This window comes from Phaenicophaeus curvirostris, chromosome 6, assembly GCF_032191515.1.
Source record: "Phaenicophaeus curvirostris isolate KB17595 chromosome 6, BPBGC_Pcur_1.0, whole genome shotgun sequence".
NCBI classification, from domain to species: Eukaryota; Metazoa; Chordata; class Aves; order Cuculiformes; family Cuculidae; genus Phaenicophaeus; species Phaenicophaeus curvirostris.
The window spans coordinates 323,413-343,945 of NC_091397.1; the positions used below are offsets into that span (position 1 = coordinate 323,413).

Genomic DNA, 20,533 nt, shown 5'->3' on the forward strand with positions numbered 1-20,533 from the left:
GACTGAACCCCTGGAGGTGACAGAGGGACAGACGGACGCCAGGTTTATTGGGGTGCCGCCGGGGCCCCCCCCCTCAGCTGGGGTCCAGGCTCTGGCGTCGGACGAGCTCCGCGTAGAGGCCCCCGCGACGCAGCAGCTCCGCGTGCGTCCCCGCCTGCCGGACAGACGGACAGCTGTGGGGGACAGCGTCGGGGGGCAGGGGGTGGAGGGGAGAGGGGAGGGAGGGGATGGGGGGGACAGTGGGGATGGGGGGGGACAGTGGGGGATGGAGAGCATGGGGGGACGGGGGGAGATGGAGGGGATGGAGAGTGTGGGGGGGATAAAGGGGATGGAGAGTATGGGGGGGAGGGGGTGTGGAGGGGATGGAGAGTATGGGGGGGACGGGGGGGATGGAGAGCATTATGGGGACAAAGGGGATGGAGAGTGTTGGGGGGATGGAGGGGAATGTGGGATGGAGGTGATGGGGGAGAGAGGGGATGGAGAGTATGGGGGGACAAAGGGGATGGAGGGACAGAGGGGGTGGAAGGGATGGGGAGGATGGAGAGCGTGGGGGGGCGGTGGGGACAGAGAATATGGGGGGACGGGGGAGATGGAGGGGATGGAGAGTGTGGGGGGGATAAAGGGGACGGAGAGTATGGGGGGACGGGGGGGATGGAGAGCGGGGCGGGGGGGATAGAGGGGATGGAGAACATGGAGGGGACAAAGGGGATGGAGAGTATGGGGGGATGACGGGGACAGAGGCGACAGAAGGGAACGTGGGGTGGTGAGGATGGAGGGGCTGGTAGGGATGGAGAAGATAGAGGAGACGGAGAGGAACGTGGGGTGGTGGGACTGGTGGGGCTGGAGGGGATGGAGGAGACGGGGAGACCGGTGAGGATGGAGGGGACGGAGAGGACACGGGGGGCTGGTGGGGCGGTGAGGCCCATCCCCACCTCGGCCACGCGCCCCTGCGCCAGCACCACGATGAGGTCGGCGTGCCGGACGGAGCTGAGCCGGTGGGCGATGAGCAGCACGGTGCGTCCGGCGGCGGCGCGGTCCAGCGCCTCCTGCACCACCTGCTCGGCCTGCGTGTCCAGCGCGCTGGTGGCCTCGTCCAGGATGAGCACGGCCGGGTCCTTGAGCAGCGCGCGGGCGATGGCGACGCGCTGCTTCTGCCCCCCTGAGAGCGCCGCGCCGCGCTCGCCTGCCGGCACCGGGCACGTGGCACCGGGGCACCAGGGACGGCAGCGCCCAACCGCGACATCCCAGGGACCCACCGGAACCAGAGACCAACCACGACATCCCAGGGATCCACCGGAACCAGAGACCAACCGCGACATCCCAGGGATCCACCGGGACCAGAGACCAACCGCGACATCCCAGGGACCCACCGGAACCAGAGCCCAACCGCGACATCCCAGGGACCCACCGGAACCAGAGACCAACCGCGACATCCCAGGGACCCACCGGAACCAGAGACCAACCGCGACATCCCAGGGACCCACCGGAACCAGAGACCAACCGCGACATCCCAGGGATCCACCAGAACCAGAGCCCAACCGCGACATCCCAGGGATCAACCAGAACCAGAGCCCAACCGTGACATCCCAGGGATCAACCAGAGCCAGAGCCCAACTGCGACATCCCAGGGATCCACCGGAACCAGAGACCAACCACGACATCCCAGGGACCCACCGGAACCAGAGACCAAACGCGACATCCCAGGGATCCACCGGAAACAGAGCCCAACCACGACATCCCAGGGATCAACCAGAGCCAGAGCCCAACCGCGACATCCCAGGGACCCACCGGAACCAGAGACCAAACGCGACATCCCAGGGATCCACCGGAAACAGAGCCCAACCACGACATCCCAGGGATCCACCGGAACCAGAGACCAACCGCGACATCCCAGGGACCCACCAGAACCAGAGCCCAACCACAACATCCCATGGATGCACCAGAGCCAGAGCCCAACCACGACATCCCAGGGATCCAGCGGGACCAGAGACCAACCGCGACATCCCAGGGATCCACCAGAACCAGAGCCCAACCACGACATCCCATGGGATCCACCACGTCCTTCCACCATGTCCTTCCCATAAATCCACCAGGAACACCAGTTCCCAACCATGTCCTTCCCATGGGATCTACCACGTCCTTCCACCATGTCCTTCCCATGGATCCACCAGGAGAACCAGCACCCAACCCCGTCTTTCCCACAGGATCCCCCAGGATCACCACCACCCATCCGCGCCCTCCCCGCGGTTCCCGGTGCCGGTTCCCGTACCCACGATGGTGCCGTAGCCGTCGGGGAAGCTGCGGATGAAGCCGTCGGCGTTGGCGAGCTTGGCGGCGGCCACCACCTCGGCGTCGGTGGCCGTGGGCTTCCCACAGCGGATGTTCTCCAGGATGGACGTGCCGAACAGCACCGGTTCCTGCGGCGGCACCGTGGCCTGTGTCCCACCGCAGCCCCCCGGAGCCCCCCGGTGCCCCCCGGCAGCCCCCCGACCTGGCTGATGAAGCCGATGACGTCCCCACGTAGCCAGGATGGGTCGAGGGAGCTCAGGTCGTGCCCGTCCAGCGAGATCGTGCCCCGCGTGGGCTCGTAGAATCGCTCCAGCAGCGCCGCCACCGTCGACTTCCCTGAGTACAACCTCAGCCCCACGGAGACCCACGGACAGGGGGCACGGGGGGGGGGCCCCAAAGGGGGGAGGGGGGGTCCCAAAAGTGGGGCTGGGGGTCTCAAAGAGGGGTAGGGGGCCCCAAAAGGGGGTTGGGGGTCCCACAGAGGGGGTTGGGGGTCTCAAAGAAGGGAAGGGGGTCACAAAAGGGGGGCTGGGGGTCCCGCAGAGGGGGTAGGGGGTCTCAAAGAGGGGAACGGGGTCACAAAAGGGGGCTGGTGGTCCCAATGAGCCAGGAGTGAGGGTCCCGAAAGTTGGTGGGGATCCAAAGGGTAGGTTAGGGTGCCAAAGAGGGGGTTGAGGGTCCCAAAATGAGGTTTGGGGGTGCCAAAGAGGGGTAGGGGGTCTCAAAGAGTGGAATGGGGTCCCAAAACTGGGGGCGGGGGGTAGCAAAGAGGGGAAGCGGGTCTCAGAGAGGGGGTGAGGGTCTCAAAGGGGGTTTGGGGGTCCCACAGGAGGGGAGGGGCTCCCCGGGGCGGGGGGTCTGTGCCGGTACCTCCTCCCGAGGGTCCCACGATGGCCACGGTTTGGCAGGGGGGCAGCGAGAGCGAGAAATCCCGCAGGACGGTGACACCAGGACGCGAGGGGTAACTGAGGGGGGGGCATCAGGGGAGACCCCAGACCCCAGCAGCGGTCAGGGTGGGGGTCCTAGGGTGGTGGGGTTCCTCAAAAGGGAGGCTGGGGGTCCAAATGGGGAGGTTGAGGGTCCAAAAGCAGGGGGGGTGTCCAAATGAGAGGGCTGGGGGTCCCAAAGTGTGGGGAATGTGGATTCCAAAATGGGGTCTGGGGGTCTCAAAGAGGGACTGGGGGGGTCCCAAAAGAGGGGGTGGGGTTTTGAAGAGAGGAGAAGGGTCCCAGGGAAAGATCAGGTGGGGGTCCTGGGGAGAGATTGGGGTGGGGGGTCCCAGGGGTCCCAAAAGAGGGGGTCGGGGTCTGGGGATCTCAGGGATGGAGGAGGTGGGAGTCTGGGGGTCCCAGGGATGGATGGGGAGGGGTCCCTGGGGGGGTTAGGGTCAGGGTCTGGGGCTCCCGGGGATGGATGGGGAGGGGGTCTGGGGTTCTTAGGGATGGAGGGGGTGGGGGTCCCGGGGGTGGCTGGGGAGGGGTCCGGGTCCCACCTGAAGGAGACGCGGTGGAAGTCGATGTGCCCGCGCAGGGCATGTGCCGGGATGCGGTGGGCGCCGCGCAGCCCCTCGCCCGATTCCATCGCCAGCAGCTCCAGCACGCGGGCGCCGGCACCCAGGCCGCGCACCACCTGCGGCACCGAGGGAGGACGGGACCCCCGACCCCCAGGACATCCCGACCCCGAGACCCCCCAACTCTGATACCCCTGACCCCGAGACCCCCAGGACCCCCCAGCTCTGACACCCCCGACCTCCCCAAGACCCCCCAATCCCTGAGACCCCCAACCTCTGAGCCCCCTGAACTCCCTGAGACCCCCTAATCCCTGAGACCCCCAACCTCTGAGCCTCCCAACCTCCCCAACAACCCCCAGTCCCTGAGCCCCCCGACCTCCCTGAGCCCCCTGACCTCCCTGAGACCCCCGACCCCCTCGACCTCGCTGAGACCCCCCAGCCCCTCACCCACCCAGACCCTCAAACCCCGGGACCCCCTGACCCCCAAGACCCCTGACACCCCCGACCCGATCTCCAAGACCTTCAAACCCCAGGACCCGCAAGCCCCAAGACCCTTGATACTCCCCCGACCCCCCCTAAATCCCCAAATGCTGGAACCCCTGAATCCCTCAACTCCCAACCCCCCATGCCCCCCTGACTCCTCTGCCCAACTTGGGAGCAGCAGGAGCCCCCCTGGACCCCCTGAACCCCCAAACCCCTGCGCCCCCGACCCCACGTACCTGCCCCATCAGGATGGAGATGTTGGCCAGGGACCTGCGGGGCCACAGACACCGAGCTCAGCGCTGGGGGCGCAGCAAGGGGCTGGGGGCACCGGGGGGGTGCAAGGGGGTTCAGAGAAGGTGCCGGGAAGGGGCTGGGGGTGCCAGGAAGGTGCCGAGGGTGCCAGGAAGGTGCTGGGGGTCTTGGGAAGGTGCTGGGGGTGCCAGGGGTGCCAAGAAGGTGCTGGGGGTGCCAGGAAGGTGCCAGGGAGGTGCTGAGATGCTGGGAAGGTGCTGGGGCCACCAGAGGTGCTGGGAAGGTGCCGGGGGTGCCCTGACCTCTGCACGGTCTGCGCGGCCACCAGGAAGGACATGAGGTCTCCAGGCGAGAGCTCGTCACTGGCCATCAGGGAGCCGCCCGCCAGGATGGTGCCCAGAACGATCCCTGTGGGGCGCGGGCGGCGCTGGCACCGGGGACCCTGCCCCACGGTGGCACCGGGGTCCCTGCCCCACGGCCCCTCCCGCCCCACGGTGCCCGCTGACCGTTGAGCGCCAAGTTGGAGAGGCCCTGGAAGACGGCGATGCCGAGGCCCAGGCGCTCGCTCAGGCAGCCGGCGCGCTCCAGCTCGGCTCCGTAGAGCCTGCGGAGAGAGCCCCCGTCAGACCCCACCCCACAACCCGCCCTGAGGAGAGACCCCAGTCCCATCAGCCACCATGGGGTGAGACCCTGTCCCATCAGCCACCATGGGGAGAGACCCTTTCATCCCACAATAGGCTGAGACCCCCGTCCCACCACCCATCATTAGGTGAGACCCCCCCCATCCCACCATGGGGTGAGACCCCCATCCTATCACCCAGCAGGAGACAGAACCCCCCTGTTCCACCATGAGGTGAGACCCCCACCCTGCTCCACCACGGAGTGAGATCCCCCATCCCACCATGGGGTGAGACCCTTGTCCCACCACCCCCTCCAGGGGGAGAGACCCCCATCCCACCACCCACCATGGGCTGAGACCCCCATCCCATCCCATCCCATCCCATCCCATCCCATCCCATCCCATCCCACCACCCACCATGGGGAGAGACCCCCTCATCCCACCATAGGCTGAGACCCCCATCCAATCCCATCCCATCCCCTCACCCCCCATGGGGTGAGACCCCTGTCCCACCACCCACCATGGGCTGAGACCCCCATCCCATCCCCTCACCCACCATGGGGTGGTCCCCCCGGTCCCCCCCCCTACCCCGCCTGCTGCTCCTCCATGGCGAAGGCGCGCACGGTGCGGACGTTGCCGAGGGCCTCGTCGGCCACGCCGGTGGCCTTGGCGAGCTGCGGGGACAGGGACGGGCAGCGCGGGGGCCACCAGCACCCCGGCTCCGACCAGCCCCGGGTCCCCGTGGTGAGGCCGCAGCTCCAATCCTGCGGTTTGGGCCCCTCGCTCCCAGAAGGACCTTGAGGGGCTGGAGCGTGACTGGAGCTGGGCTGATGTTGGACTGGATGAGCCGAGAGGGCTTTTCCAACCTTGATGGCTCAATGATTCCACAGAATCATGGAATGGTTTGGGTTGGAAGAGGCCTCCAAGCCCATCCAGTTCCACCCACATGAGCAGCGACACCTCCCACTGCATCGGGGGCTCAAAGCCTTATCCAGCCTGGCCATGAACAGCTCCAGGGATGGGGCATCAGAGTTCTATGAATCTGTGATTCCAAGGTTCATGGTTTGATGGTTCCAAGTTTTCATGGTCCCATGGCTCCAAGGTCCCATGGTTCCACGGTTCCAAGGTTCCCTGATTCTATGATTCCAAGGTTCCTTGATTCAATGGTCCCATAATTCCACAATTCCATGGTTCCAAGTTTCCATGACTCTACAATTCCATGGTCCCATGGCTTCAAGGTCCCATGGTCCCACAATTCCATGGCTCCAAGGTCCCATAACTCTACAATTCCATGATCCCAAGGTTCCAGGACTCTACAATTCCACGATCCCAAGGTCCTAGGGTTCTACGATTCCATGGCCCCAAGGTTCCACGACTCTACAATTCCACGGTCCCAAGGTTCCATAGCTCCAAGGTCCCAGGGTTCTATGATTCCACAGCCCCAAGGTCCCACAGCTCTACGATTCCAAGGTCCCATGGTCCCAGGGCTCTACACTCCCCGTCCCCCAGGTCCCCGCGGGTACCTGCTCCTGCGCGCGCCGGGAGAGGCGCCGGAGGCTGGCGCCGATGAGGGTCCCGGCGCCCACCAGGGCGGGCAGGGCGAGGAGCAGCAGCGCCGTCAGCTTGGGCGACACCAGGTAGAGCGAGAGGAAGCATCCGGCCGCCTGCGCGCCGCTGCGCAGGCCCTGGGGGGGACAAGGGAGGGGACACGGCGTGGGACGGGGCCGCGGGGGGCACCAGGGGCGCCCGGCCGAGCCCCCACCTGCGACACGGCCAGCTTGAAGCACGACTTGAGCTCCTGCACGTCTGTGCTCAGGTGGGACACCAGCTGCCCCGTGCGGCGCACGTCGAAGAACGAGATGTCCTGCCTGGGGGGAGAAACGGGGGCTGCGGGGCTCAGGGGGGCTGGGTTGGGGGGCTGGGGGCTCAGGGGGGCTGGGGGTCACCAACCACCCCATGTGGTGGGCATCGAAGAACACCATGTTGTGTCTGAGGGGGTTTAATGGGGTGGGGGGGCTGGGCTGTGGGGTGACATGGCGGTCTGGTTGGGGGTCTGTGTTGGGGGGGTCCCTGGGGTTTGGTGTGGGTCGCTGTGGGTCAGTGGGTCGCTGTGGGTCAGTGGGGCCGTGGGTCAGTGTGGGTCTGGGCTGTGGGTCAGTGCGGCCGTGGGTCAGTGTGGGTCTGGGCTGTGGGTCAGTGGGGCTGTGGGTCAGTGGGGCCGTGGGGCTGTGGGTCAGTGGGTCACTCACCGCAGCAGAGCCACCAGCAGGTCCCTCCTCAGGGTCCCCGCCAGGCGCTCGCCCACCCGCGACAGCAGCCACACGTGTCCCAGCGTCAGCAGCGCCTGCGGGGACCCCGAGACACCTCAGGACCCCCAGATCCACCCCTGGGGACCCCAGACCCACCCCAGGACCCCCAGATCCACCCCTGGGGACCCCAAACCCACCCCAGGACCCCCAGATCCACCCCTGGGGACCCCAGACCCACCCCAGGACCCCCAGATCCACCCCTGGGGACTCCAGACTCACCCCAGGACCCCCAAATCCACCCCTAGGGACCCCAGACCCAGCCCTAGGGACCCTCAAACTCACTTTGAGACCACCTCGCTCCTCCCCAGGATCCCCAAATTGACCCCTAGGGACCCCAGACCCACCCCAGAGCCCCAAAGTGGCCCTAGGGCCCCCCCAAGACGGAGCCCCCTCCCCACCTGCAGGCAGTAGGTGGCCAGCAGGCGCAGGGCTGGGCGCCGCACGGCTCGCAGGTAGCCGGTCAGTGGCCCACGGGCGCACTGGGCAACCACGTCCACCAGCTGCCCCAGGAGCACCGGGATGCGCACGTTGAGCAGGGCAGCGCCCAGCGCCAGCTGCGGGGACACAGTCAGTGGCATGGCCACCACCGGCCACCGCGGCCACCAAGGCGGTCATGGGCCACCACGGGGACCAGGTGGGCTAGTAGGACCAGGATGGGGAGGTTGGAGAGCTCAGCACCACGGGGTGGTGGGGATGGAAGGTCCACGGCTGCCCACCCACCCACGGCTCCGGCAACCGAGACCTCCAGCCAGTGGCCACCAAGGTAGCCGTGGGCCACCACATTGGCCAGGTGGGCTAGTAGGACCAGGGTGTGACTGCCGAGCGGCACCATAGGATGGGACTGTGGGTCGGGGGGCTGGAGGGGCTGCAGGTGCCCACGTGCCGCTCCAGCGAGCCACCACGGGGCCGGCCACCAGACCTGCTGTAGGTAGCCAGCGAGGTAGCCACAGGCCAGCACTGACCAGCTGGCCCCATAGGAGCAGGCTGGGGGGGCCGAGCGGTGCCGCGGGGTGGGGGTTTGGGGTCCCGGGGTCCCCCCTACTCACCACGACGGCGGCCGAGAGGGCCAGCAGCTGCGGGCGCAGCAGAGCCCAGAAGGCCCCCCAGTCGAAGGGGGGGTCCGGCCGGGGGGGGGGCGCCGCCTCCTCACAGCGCGCGGGGGTCCCCAAGAAGCCGAGGGTCCCCGAGAAGACGGGGGTCCCCAAGAAGCCAGGGGTCCCCAAGAAGCTGGTGGCCCCCAGCAAGCCCAGGGCGGCGCAGCCGGATCCGGCCACCAGCAGGAGTCGGGGGGCACGGGGCGCGGGGCTGGGGGGTGCGGGGGGGGCGTGCAGGCGGGCCCCCCCATACCTGAAACTGGAAAGAGGGGGTCGTGGGATGCGGCTGGAGCCCCCCCGGCAACCCCCGTGTCCCTAATCCTGGATTCTGGGGGTCCTGGATTAGGGGGGGATGCTCCAGGACACCCCACAAGGACCCCAACCCCTCTGCACCCCCCAACCTCCCCAAACCTCCATAAAGACCCCCCCCAAGGAACCCAACCCTCCCCAGCAGCGCCCCCACAACCCCCCCCCCGGACCCCAACCCCCCCGAAACCCCCCACAACCCCCCAAGGAGCCCCCCCAAAACCCCTGCACCCCCAGTGCCCCCCCACCGACCCCCCACCCCACCCCGTACCTGGGGGCTCTGAGGGCGGGGGGCACCGGGGGCAGCCGGGCTGCGACCGCCCGCAGCAGCATCGGGGGGGGCAACGGGAACGGGGGGGACAGGGAACGGGGGGCACCGGGAACGGGGGGACAGGGAACGGGGGGCACCGGGAATGGGGGGACAGGGAACGGGGGGGCACCGGGCACGGGGCGGGGGAATGGGAACGAGGGGGCACCGGGGGTCACCGGGGGAGGATCCGGACCCGGGAGGCGGGAACGAGAACCGGAGGCGGAGGGGGGCGGGACCGGACACGGCGGGGCGGGGACGGGAACGGGGACCGGCCCGGGGCGGGGGGATAGAGAGGCGGGGGGACACCGGGGGGGGAGGGAACGAGGGAACGGGGACCGGGGCAGGGGGGGATAGAGATGGGGGGACACCGGGGGGGATAGAGATGGGGGGACACCGGGGGGGATAGAGATGGGGGGACACCGGGGGGGATAGAGATGGGGGGACACTGGGGGGGAGGGAACGGGGACCGGGGCAGGGGGGGATAGAGATGGGGGGACACCGAGGGGAGAGAGATGGGGGGACATCGTGGGGGGGAGAGATGGGGGGACACCGGGGGGGAGGGAACGAGGGAACGGGGACCGGGGCGGGGGGGGATAGAGATGGGGGGACACCGTGGGGGGGGGGGGGGGGGGGATAGAGAAGGGGGTACACCGGGAGAACTGGGAACACTGGGTACAAAGACACTGGGGGGCACTGGGAGGTACTGGGACACTGGGGACACTGGGGACCCTGGGGACCCTGGGGGCACTGGGGGCAGAGACACTGGGAGGCACTGAGGGGCACTGGGAGCACTGGGGACAGGGACACTGGGGGCACTGGGGTACAATGGGGGGCACTGGGGACACTGAGGACGGGGACAGTGGGGACAAGGACACTGGGGGTACCGCCGGCACCGAGCGCGGGGGACATCAGGGGAAAACAGGGACTCTCCCCGTGTCACACGCGTGTCCCTGCTTGTGTCCACAGGTCACACGTGTCCCCCCGGGGTCACTGGGGGGTGTGTCCCTGTGTCCCCCGCCTGTCCCTGTGTCATATGTGTCACCCCAGGGGCACTGGGGTGCGTGTCCCCATGTCCCCTGCGTGTCCCCATGTCCCCCCGCTGTCCCCCTGTTTACTCGCCGCTATTCTTGGCCCGGGTATTTTTGGCCCCGCTGCGGCGCTGGACGGGACGTGCCGTGCCGTGGTGGCCGTGGTGGGGACACTGGGGGCTGTGGTGGCCGTGGTGGGGACACTGGGGGCCGTGGTGGCCGTGGAGGGGACACTGGGGGCTGTGGAGGTGACACCAGGGGCCGTGGTGGCCGTGGCGTGGCCGTCGCTGCCGCGGTGACTCAGGGCGCTGGCGTGGGGTGCGGCCGGACGCGGCACCTGTGGCCACCAGCTGGGCTGGCCGCTGGCCCTGGCCACGCCGGGGGACCTGGTGGCCTGTGGGGCAGCAGCCGAGCACGGTAAGGGGGCACGAGGGGTCTCGTCCTGCCCCACGGCTGGGGTCCCATGAGGTGGTCTTCCATGGGAGGGGGCTCCAAGGGGGTGTGGGTCCATGGGGATGGTGTCCACGGAGTGAGGGTCCATGGGGTTGAGGCTCCATAGGGTGAGGATCCATGGGATGTGGGTCCACGGGATGAGGATCCATGGGGTGAGCATCCATGGGGATGTGGGTCCGCATGGTGAGGATCCATGGGGTGTGGGTCCATAGGATGTGGGTCCATGGGGTGAGGATCCATGGGGTGAGGATCTATGGGATGTGAGTCCATAGGACAGGGGTCCATGGGGTGAGGATCCATGGGGTGAGGATCCATGGGATGTGGATCCATGTGATGTGGGTCCATGGGGTGAGGATCCATGGGGTGAGGATCCATGGGGTTGGGGCTCCACAGGATGAGGATCCATGGGATGTGGGTCCATAGGACATGGGTCCATGGGGTAAGGATCCATGGGGTGAGGATCCATGGGACGTGGGTCCACGGGATGTGGATCCATGGGGTGAGCATCCATGGGGTTGGGGCTCCATGGGATGTGTGTCCATAGGATGTGGGTCCATGGGGTAAGGACTAGGAGAAATCTGTCTAGAAAGCTGCCTGGAGGAGAGGGACCTGGGTGTGTTGGTTGACAGCCGACTGAATATGAGCCAGCAGTGTGCCCAGGTGGCCAAGAAGGCCAATGGCATCTTGGCTTGTATCAGAAACGGCGTGACCAGCAGGTCCAGGGAGGTTATCCTCCCTCTGTACTCGGCACTGGTGAGACCGCTCCTCGAATACTGTGTTCAGTTCTGGGCCCCTCACCACAAGAAGGATGTTGAGGCTCTGGAGAGAGTCCAGAGAAGAGCAACAAAGCTGGTGAACGGGCTGGAGAACAGGCCTTATGAGGAGCGGCTGAGAGAGCTGGGGTTGTTTAGCCTGGAGAAGAGGAGGCTGAGGGGTGACCTCATTGCTCTCTACAACTACTTGAAAGGACGTTGTAGAGAGGAGGGTGCTGGCCTCTTCTCCCAAGTGACAGGGGACAGGACAAGAGGGAATGGCTTCAAGCTCCGCCAGGGGAGGTTTAGGCTAGACGTTAGGAAAAAATTCTTTACAGAAAGGGTCGTTGGGCACTGGAACAGGCTGCCCAGGGAGGTGGTTGAGTCACCTTCCCTGGAGGTGTTTAAGGCACGGGTGGACGAGGTGCTGAGGGATATGGTTTAGTGTTTGGTAGGAACGGTTGGACTCGGTGATCCGGTGGGTCTCTTCCAACCTGGTTATTCTGTGATTCTGTGATTCTGTGGGTAAGGATCCATGGGGTGAGGATCCATGGGATGTGGGTCCATGGGATGTGAGTCCATAGGATGTGGGTCCATGGGGTAAGGATCCATGGGGTGAGGATCCATGGGATGTGGATCCATGGGATGTGGGTCCATGGGATAAGGATCCATGGGGTGAGGATCCATGGGATGTGGATCCATGGGATGTGGGTCCATGGGGTAAGAATCCATGGGACGTGGGTCCACAGGGTGAGCATCCATGGGGTTGGGGCTCCACGGGATGAGGATCCATGGGGTAAGCATCCATGGGGTTGGGGCTCCACGGGATGTGTGTCCATAGGATGTGGGTCCATGGGGTGAGGATCCATGGGGTAAGGATCCATGGGGTGAGGCTCCATGGGGTGAGGCGACGCTGCCCGAGGCCGAGGCGGTGGCCGTGCCGGTGCCGTGGGTAGCCACCTCAGCCCTCCCGAATGTGGGGCACGCAGCGCTGATGCGTGGCCTCGCCGGCATTTCCGGCACGCGGCCGTGGGGCAGCACCGCGCCCGTTGCCCACGGCGGCCTCGGCAGGTGATGGCGGCCACGGGCGAGTACCGGCGCCTGGAGGACCCCGAGGAGGATTCGCCCCCCGGCGAGGAGGAGATGCTGCTCCACGTGCCCGAGGGGCTGCCAGGTATGGGGCTGGGGGTCCTGACCCACTGTGGGGTACAGGATGGGGAGTACAGGGGGCTGGGGGTCCTGACCCTCCATGTGGCACCGGGTGGGGGTCCTGACCCACCGTGGGGCACTGGGTGGGGGTCCTGACCCACTGTGGGGCACTGGATGGGGGTCCTGACCCACTGTGGGGCATAGGATGGGGGTCCTGACCCACTGTGGGGCACTGGGTGGGGGTCCTGACCCACCGTGGGGCACCGGGTGGGGGTCCTGACCCACTGTGGGGCATGGGATGGGGGTCCTGACCCTGCTGTGGGGCACAGAGTTGTGGGTACAGGGGACTGGGGGTCCTGACCCTCCATGGGGCGCGGGATGAGGGGTACGGGGGGGTCCTGGCCTGCTATGGGGTGTGGGGTGGGGGTTGCAGTGGGGCTGCCCCACGGCTCAGCCCATTCCTCTCCCCAGACTCGTGGTACCACGTCAAGAACCTCGATGACTTCTTCTCCAGGATATCCTTGTGGCGCTGGGGGGCACCGGGGGGGCACCGGGGGGCCTGGGGGGCACTTGGGGGGCAGATGGAGTGCACACTGGGGCCATGGGGCGCTTGAGGGGCTGTAGGGCACATGGGGCGCCAGGAGGGCTGGGGGGCACTTGGGGGGCACATGGGAGGCCAGGGGGGCCGTGGGGTGCTTGGGGGGGTGCATAGGGGTTGTGGAGGCCATGAAGTGCTTGTGGGGCACATGGGGGGCTGTGGGACACTTGGGGTTCATGGGGGTTGTGGGCTCTGTGGGGCACTTGGGGAACACTTGGGGGGCATGGGGGTCCATGAGGTGCTTGTGGGCCACATGGGGGGCTGTGGGACACTTGAGGGGGTCATGGGGTTGTGGGGCCCCTGGGGCACTTGGGGGTCATGGGGGTCTGTGGGGCACTTGGGGAACACTTGAGGGTCTGTGGGGTCCGTGAGGTGCTTGTGGGGCACATGGGGGGCTGTGGGACACTTGGGGTTCATGGGGGTTGTGGGCTCTGTGGGGCACTTGGGGAACACCTGGGGGGCATGGGGGTCCATGAGGTGCTTGGGGGGCACATGGGGGGCTGTGGGACACTTAGGGGTCGCATGGGGGTTGTGGGGTCCGTGGGGCACATGGGGGTCTGTGGGGTCCATGAGGTGCTCGTGGGGCACATGGGGGGCTGTGGGGTGCTTGGGAGGCATATGGGAATTGTTAGGCGCTTGGGGGGCACTTGGGGGGCAGCAGGGCAGGCTCCTTGACACCCCCCAACATCTACCGCTTCCACCAGAGGAACGGCTTCGCCTGCATGGTGCTCGCCGACGCCTTCGAGCTGGGGTGAGTGACCGTGGGGACGGCTGTGCCGTGTGTGGTGCCGCGTGGCTCCGTGCCGTGCCGCGTGGTGCCGTGTGGCTCCGTGTGGTGCCGGGTCCCGGCGTGGCACTCAGCGGCTGCCGCCCGCAGGCAGTTCGCGTTCGTGGTCGCCTTCACCACCTTCCTGCTCTGCTGCGTGGACTACGACGTCCTCTTCGCCAACCGCCCGCTCAACCACAGCCGAGCCGGAGACCGAGCCAAGGTGACGCTGCCCGACGCCCTCCTGCCCGCGGCACAGTGCGCCCAGAGGTGAGACAGGACCCTGGATGGAGGGCAGGGAGGGTCTGCAGAGGGATCTGGCCAGGCTGGATCCACGGATGGAGGGCAGGGAGCATCCACAGAGGGACCTGGCCAGGCTGGATCCATGGGCTGAGGCCAAGGGTTTGGGGTTCAACCAGGCTCAGGGTCCAGCCCTGCATGTGGCCCACGGCAACATGATCCAAGGAAGCCACCAGCATCCTGGCTTGGATCAGCCCTGGGGTGGCAGCAGGAGCAGGGCAGGGATGGTCCCCTTGGACTCGGTGCTGGTGAGGCCACAGCTCGAATCCTGGGGTCAGTTTTGGGTCCCTCACTCCAAGAAAGACCTTGAGGGGCTGGAGAACGTCTGGAGAAGGGAACGGAGCTGGGGAAGGGGCTGGAGAACAAGGGTTGTGAGGAGCAGCTGAGAGACCTGGAGCTGTTTATCCTGGAGAAGAGGAGGCTGAGGGGAGACCTCATCGCTCTCTGTAGCTCCTTGAAAGGAGGTTGTGGTGAGGTGGGTGCTGGGCTCTTCTCCCAAGTGACAGGTGATGGAATGAGAGGAAAAGGCCTCAGGTTGCTCCAGGGCAGGTTCAGATTGGACATTGGGAGACATTTCTTCACTGAGAGGGTTCTCAGCCCTGGCTGAGGCTGCTCGGGGAGGAGGTGGAGTCCCCATCCCTGGAGAGTTTAGAAGACAGGGAGATGAGGTGCTCGGGGATGGTTCCATGGTGGACGGGGACGGTTGGACTCGATGCTGTCCGAGCTCTTTCCCACCCAAGCGACTCCGTGTCCCCGCGCAGGATCCGTGGCAGTGGCTGGATCATCTTCCTGCTGGCCATGGCCACCGTCTTCTGGCTCTACCGGCTGGTGAAGGTTCTCTGCAGCCTCCTGAGCTACTGGGAGATCCGCTCCTTCTACACCCAAGCCCTCAAGATCCCCTCGGTGAGCGGGTCGGGGCCTGGGGGGGCTCGGGGGGCCGCGCGGTGCCGTGCCGGTGCCGATCGGTGTCCCGTGGGCGCAGGAGGAGCTGTGCAGCCTCAGCTGGCAGGAGGTGCAGGCGCGGCTGATGGAGCTGCAGCGGCGGCAGCCGCTCTGCGTGCACAAGCGGGAGCTGACGGAGCTGGACATCTACCACCGCATCCTGCGCTTCAAGAACTACACGGTGGCCATGGTCAACAAGTCGCTGCTGCCCGTGCGCTTCCGCCTGCCGCTGCTGGGCTCCGTCGTCTTCCTCACCCGCGGCCTCCAGTACAACCTGGAGCTGCTGCTCTTCTGGGGCCCCGGGTCCCTCTTCCAGAACAAGTGGAGCCTGCGGGCGCGGTGCAAGCGCGCCGAGGCGCGGCGGGAGCTGGCGCGGGGCCTGGCGCGCGCGGCGGTGCTGGCGGGACTGGCCAACCTGGCGCTGTGCCCCTGCGTGCTGCTCTGGCAGCTGCTCTACGCCTTCTTCAGCTACGCCGAGGGCATCAAGCGGGAGCCGGGCAGCCTGGGCGCGCGGCGCTGGTCGCTCTACGGCCGCCTCTACCTGCGCCACTTCAACGAGCTCGACCACGAGCTGCAGGCGCGGCTGAGCCGCGGCTACCGACCGGCCGCCGAGTACATGAACTCCTTCGCCAGCCCCCTGCTCGCCGTGCTGGCCAAGAACGTCGGCTTCTTCGCCGGCTCCATCCTGGCCGTGCTCATCGCGCTGACCGTCTACGACGAGGATGTCCTGGCGGTGGAGCACGTCCTCGCGGCCGCCACGCTGCTGGGGGTGGTGGTCACCGTGTCCAGGTGGGTGCTGGGACCCTTCGGCTCGGCTTCTCACAGCATCCTCCTTGGGAACTGTCAGTCGGGGCAGGCGAACGCTCTCCTGGGTGTAAAGTGGTTGGCTGGAGGGCCCAGAGAGTGGTGGGAGATGGAGTTAACTCCAGCTGGAGGCCAGTTCCAAGTGGTGTCCTCAGGGCTCGGTGCTGGGTCCAGCCCTGCTCAGGGTCTTTATCAATGACCTGGATGAAGGCATCGAGTGCACCCTTAGCAAGTTTGGGGGTGACACTGAGCTGGGAGGCAGCTGGATCTGCTGGAGGGCAGGGAGGCTCCAAAGGGATCTGAACAGGCTGGATCCATGAGCTGAGACCAACAGGATGAGGGTTAACGAGGCCAAACGGCGGGTCCTGCACTTGGGGCACAAGAACCCTGGGCAGCTCCAGCCTAGGAGAAGCCTGGCTGGAAAGTGCCTGGAGGAGAAGGACCTGGGGGGCTTGGTTGAACAGGAGCCAGCAGGGGCCTAGGGGGCCAAGAAGGCCAGGGGCATCTTGGCTTGGATCATAACCGGCGTGGCCAGCCTCTCCAGGGGAGGCTCAGGATAGACATTAGGAAAATATATTTCCCAGAAAGGGTCATTGGGCAGTGTCCGAGGCTGCCCAGGGAGGCGGTTGAGTCCCCTTCCCTGGAGGGGTTTAAGGGACGGGTGGACGAGGTGCTGAGGGACACGGGTCAGTGATTGATGGGAATGGTTGGACTCCATGATCCCGTGGGTCTTTTCCAACCTGGTGATTCTGTGATTCTCTGTGCCTTCAGGTCCTTCATCCCCGACGAGCACACCGTGCGGTGCCCCCAGCAGCTCCTCCAGCGCGTCCTCGCCCACGTCCACTACATGCCCGACCACTGGCCGGGCAACGCCGGCCGCTCGGAGACGCGCTCCGAGATGGGGCAGCTCTTCCAGTACAAAGCGGTGAGCGCCGGGCGGGCGGCGGGGCCGGACCCTGTGACCCTGTCCCGGCACCCCCTGACATCCCCGTCCCCCCACAGGTCTTCATCCTGGAGGAGCTGCTCAGCCCCATCATCACTCCCCTCATCCTCATCTTCGCCCTCCCCGCCCGCGCCTTGGACATCGTTGACTTCTTCCGCAACTTCACGGTGGAGGTGGCCGGGGTGGGAGACGTCTGCTCCTTCGCCCAGCTGGACGTCCGCAATCATGGCAACCCCCAGGTCGGGGGGGTCCGAGGATCAGGGGGGCCGGGGTGGCCACGGTGATCTGGGTGCTCCCTCAGTCAGTTTGGAGATGACACTGAGCTGGGAGGGAGCGTGGATCTGCTGGAGGCCAGGGAGGATCTGCTGAGGGACCTGGCCAGGCTGGGTCCACTGGCCATGGCCAACTTGATGGGGTTCAACCCAGCTCAGTGCTGGGTCCTGCTCATGGGTCACAACCACCCCGAGCAGCTCCAGGCTCGGGGAAAAGCAGCTGGAAAGGTGCCTGGAGGAGAAGGACCTGGGGGTGTTGGTCGACGGTGGCTGAACATGAGCCAGCAGTGGCCCAGGTGGCCAAGAAGCCACCAGCATCCTGGCTTGGATCAGCCCTGGGGTGGCCAGCAGGTCCAGGGAAGGGATTGTCCCTCTGTACTTGGCACTGATGAGACCTCTCCTCGAATCCTGGGTTCAGTTTTTTGTAGAATCATAGAATCACTGGGTTGGAAACGATCTCTTAGGTCATCGAGTCCAACCACTCCTGCGGGCTTGGGGCTGTTTCGGAGCTGGGCAGGGTTGGGCTGGAGGATCCCCAGGGTCCTTCCCAAGGTGGCACCTCCCTGGATCTCCCCGCAGTGGCTCTCGGCTGGGCAGACGGAGGCGTCCGTCTACCAGCAAGCGGAGGACGGGAAGACGGAGCTGTCGCTGATGCACTTCGCCATCACCAACCCGCGCTGGCAGCCGCCGCCGCCCAGCGAGCTCTTCCTCAGCCACCTGAAGGAGCAGGCGCAGCGGGACGCAGCCGCCGCGCGGGCGCCGGGCACCGCGTGGCCCTCGGACGAGGCGTCGACCACCAGCCCCGTGTCCCCGTGGCCGCACGGGTCAGTGTCCGGCATCCTGGCGTGGCCCGCGGTGCCGGCCGGTGCCATGGTGGCCAACGACCGCGGCTTCGGCATTGCTGGTGGCACCGCCAGCCTCCTCGCCTCCCTGGTGGCCTCGCAGCGAGCGTGGGGACCCCTGGGCGACGGCGGCCGCCTGCGCCCCCAGGAGAGGTGAGGGACACGGTGGGACAAGGGGGGATGGAAAAGGGGGACAAGGGGGGAAGGGGGGGGTTGTGGAGAGGAGGGGGGTCATGGAAAATGGGGTTCGTGGAGGGAGGGGGGACCATGGAGAGGAGAGGGGGGTCATGGAAAAGGGGGTTCATGGAAAATGGGGGGTCATGGAGGGAGGGGGGATCATGGTAAGCAGAGAGGGGGTCATGGTGAGGAGGGGGGACATGGAAAAGGGGGGTTTCATGGTGGGAGGGGGGACCATGGAGGGGGAGTCATGCAAATGGGGGAATCATGGAGAGGAGGGGGGTCAGGATGGGAGGGGAGGACATGGAAATGGGGGGCGTCGTGGAAGTTGGGGGTCATGGAAAAAGGGGGACCATGGAGAGGAGGTGGGCATCATGGGAAAGAGGAGTCGTGGAGAGGAGGGCAGTCATGGAAATAGGGGGGTCATGGTGGGAAGGGGTGTTGGTGGGGGTGGTGCTGGGGTCCGTGTCGGGCTCTCACCCCCCGACAGCGCTGCCCCCCCGCTGCTGCTCTGCGAGGTGGCCCAGGCCGAGATGAGTCTCCACGCCGTCTACATGCACGAGGTGTGTCCCCGTCCTCAGCCCCACAGCCCCACAGCCCCACACCCCTGTATCCCCATATCCCTGCATCCCCACATCCCCGCATCTCTGTATCCCTGCATCCCTGCACCCCTGCATCCCTGTATCTCCACATCCCTGTATCTCCACATCCCTGCGTCTCCACGTCCCTGCTCTCATACCTGCCCACATCCCCACATCCCTGCCCCCTGCATCCCTACATCCCCGCACCCCTGCATCCCTGCCCACCGCCGCATCCTGCTGGGGGCAGTGACCCCCATTCTGGGGTCCCTGACCCCCCTCTCCCCGCCTCCAGCTGCACCAGCAGCAGCAGCAGCAGCCGCCGCAGGACGTTGCGCCCCAGCCTGCGGGGACCCCCCCGCTGCCCCCCGTCACCACAGGTGAGCACCGTGTCCTGGTTCCTGCCCCATAACCGGGGGTCCTGGGGGTCCCGCGTGCTCTGACCCCGCTGCCCCCCAGGTCTGGCCAGGGCCCCGCTAGGCGGCTGGGCTGAGGAGGAGGAGGAGGAGGAAGAGGAGACGACGACCTGAGAGGCCTCTGCGGCGCCGGTGAGGCCATGGACATGGACGGTGAACCCAGCAGTGGGGTCCCTGGTTCTGGTTCCTGGCATGGGGGCCACTGGTCCCGAAGTCCCTGGTCCTGGGGTCCCTGGTGTTGAGGTCCCTGGTCCCTGTCCCTGGTCCCGATGTCCCCAACACCAGGGTCCCCAAAACTGGGGTCCCTGGTGCCGGGGTCCCCAGTACCAGCATCCCTGGTCCCGATGTCCCTGGTCCTGGAGTCCCCAGTGCCGGGGTCCCTGGTTCTGATGTCCCTGGGGTGGGGGTCCCTGATTCTCATCCCAATGTCCCCAGTGCTGGGGTCCCTCCTGACACCCCTTTCCCCGCAGGGTCCTGGTGGTGCCGGGCGAGCTGGTGGGGGTCTCGCTGCTGCCCAGGGTGCGGCGGTGGCTCCGGTGGCTCCAGTGGCGCGGGGGCCTGGGGGGCTGCCGGGGGACAGCTGGAACCCCAGAGGTGCTCAGGTTCTTGGGTCCTGGTGCCGTCACCGCAGCACCGAGCGGGACACGAAGGGTGCAGGGGGGCTGCGAGTGCGGTGACTGCGCCCCAGAGCCGGGGCGATGGTCCCATCCTGGTCCCCATCCTGGTCCCCATCCCCACCTTGTCCCTATCCTTGTCTTCATCACATCCTGGTTCCCATCCTTGTCCCCATCACATCCCTGCTCCCATCACATCCCTGTCCCCACCTCCACCCTGTCCCCATCCTTGTCCCCATCCCACCCGGCCCCCAGCTCCATCCTCGTCCCAGTCTCTGTTCTCGTCCCCATCCTCATCTTCTCCCCATCGCATCCTCTCCCGTCCCACGTCCCACCCTGTTCCACCCTGGGGACCCAGACCTGGAGGGTTGTCCCAGAGGGAGGTTCTTCGATCAATAAAGCTGTTGTGGCCACCGCTCGCAGCCGTGGTGGCCAAGCCTTCTGTCCTTCCTTCACTGGATCACGCTGAGAAGTGGCCACTGGAGCTCAACTGGTCACCGAGGGTGATGGAGGGCCTCCATCGAGTGTGGGGTGGGGACATCACGGTGGAGGGGCCTCCATTGAGTCTGGGGTGTGGACATTGTGGAGTTGAGGCTTCCATCAAGTGTAGGGTGGGGGCATCGTGGTAGTGGGGCCTCCATCGAGTGTTGAGTGGAGGTTTCTCAGTGGTGGGGCCTCCATCGTGTGTGGGGTGGGGACACTGCGGTGGAAAGGTCTCCATTGAGTA

At 66.6% G+C, this 20,533-nt stretch overlaps 2 protein-coding genes across 5 annotated transcripts; one reads left to right on the plus strand and one right to left on the minus strand.

Moving 5' to 3' along the window:
- Nucleotides 1-26: 26 nt before the first annotated feature.
- On the minus strand, nucleotides 27-9,214 carry ABCB8 (ATP binding cassette subfamily B member 8). The gene is made up of 16 exons (XM_069859107.1): nucleotides 9,134-9,214; nucleotides 8,509-8,815; nucleotides 7,861-8,016; nucleotides 7,403-7,497; nucleotides 6,916-7,021; nucleotides 6,677-6,838; nucleotides 5,742-5,827; nucleotides 5,041-5,138; nucleotides 4,837-4,942; nucleotides 4,519-4,552; nucleotides 3,782-3,918; nucleotides 3,160-3,254; nucleotides 2,492-2,625; nucleotides 2,270-2,417; nucleotides 933-1,183; nucleotides 27-154 (listed from the first exon to the last, which is right to left on the minus strand). Exons 1-16 carry the CDS (start codon nucleotides 9,193-9,195, stop codon nucleotides 74-76), a joined length of 2,058 nt encoding a protein of 685 aa, XP_069715208.1. The 5' UTR covers nucleotides 9,196-9,214; the 3' UTR covers nucleotides 27-73.
- A 1,210-nt stretch (nucleotides 9,215-10,424) lies between these two features.
- ATG9B (autophagy related 9B) lies at nucleotides 10,425-20,248 on the plus strand. Of its 4 annotated transcripts, none has more exons than XM_069859105.1 (14): nucleotides 10,425-10,617; nucleotides 12,444-12,579; nucleotides 13,026-13,069; nucleotides 13,839-13,903; nucleotides 14,030-14,188; nucleotides 14,980-15,121; nucleotides 15,201-15,949; nucleotides 16,736-16,889; nucleotides 16,967-17,146; nucleotides 17,759-18,174; nucleotides 18,689-18,761; nucleotides 19,072-19,156; nucleotides 19,236-19,324; nucleotides 19,663-20,248. In XM_069859105.1, the coding sequence occupies exons 2-13, from the start codon at nucleotides 12,480-12,482 to the stop codon at nucleotides 19,304-19,306; spliced, it is 2,238 nt and encodes a 745-aa protein (XP_069715206.1). In that variant the 5' UTR covers nucleotides 10,425-10,617; nucleotides 12,444-12,479; the 3' UTR covers nucleotides 19,307-19,324; nucleotides 19,663-20,248. The 4 variants fall into 4 exon arrangements, with proteins under 4 accessions (XP_069715206.1, XP_069715205.1, XP_069715207.1 ...); XM_069859104.1 differs by having other exon boundaries at nucleotides 12,477-12,579; XM_069859103.1 differs by lacking the exon at nucleotides 10,425-10,617 and adding an exon at nucleotides 11,891-12,277 and having other exon boundaries at nucleotides 12,477-12,579.
- The last annotated feature ends 285 nt before the right edge of the window (nucleotides 20,249-20,533 follow it).

Bases quoted from the DNA above. Each gene is read 5' to 3' on its own strand.
- ATG9B (XM_069859103.1), top strand. From the start codon at position 12,212: ATGGGGTTGGGGCTCCACGGGATGTGTGTCCATAGGATGTGGGTCCAT. The intron at 12,580-13,025 runs GTATGGGGCTGG...TCCTCTCCCCAG, and splicing joins CGTGCCCGAGGGGCTGCCAG to ACTCGTGGTACCACGTCAAG. The intron at 16,890-16,966 runs GTGAGCGCCGGG...GTCCCCCCACAG, and splicing joins AGCTCTTCCAGTACAAAGCG to GTCTTCATCCTGGAGGAGCT.
- ABCB8 (XM_069859107.1), bottom strand. From the start codon at position 9,195: ATGCTGCTGCGGGCGGTCGCAGCCCGGCTGCCCCCGGTGCCCCCCGCC. The intron at 3,255-3,781 runs GTGGGACCCGGA...CCCCCCCCTCAG, and splicing joins TTCCACCGCGTCTCCTTCAG to TTACCCCTCGCGTCCTGGTG. The intron at 155-932 runs GTGGGGATGGGC...TCTGTCCGGCAG, and splicing joins CGCAGGGGCGCGTGGCCGAG to GCGGGGACGCACGCGGAGCT.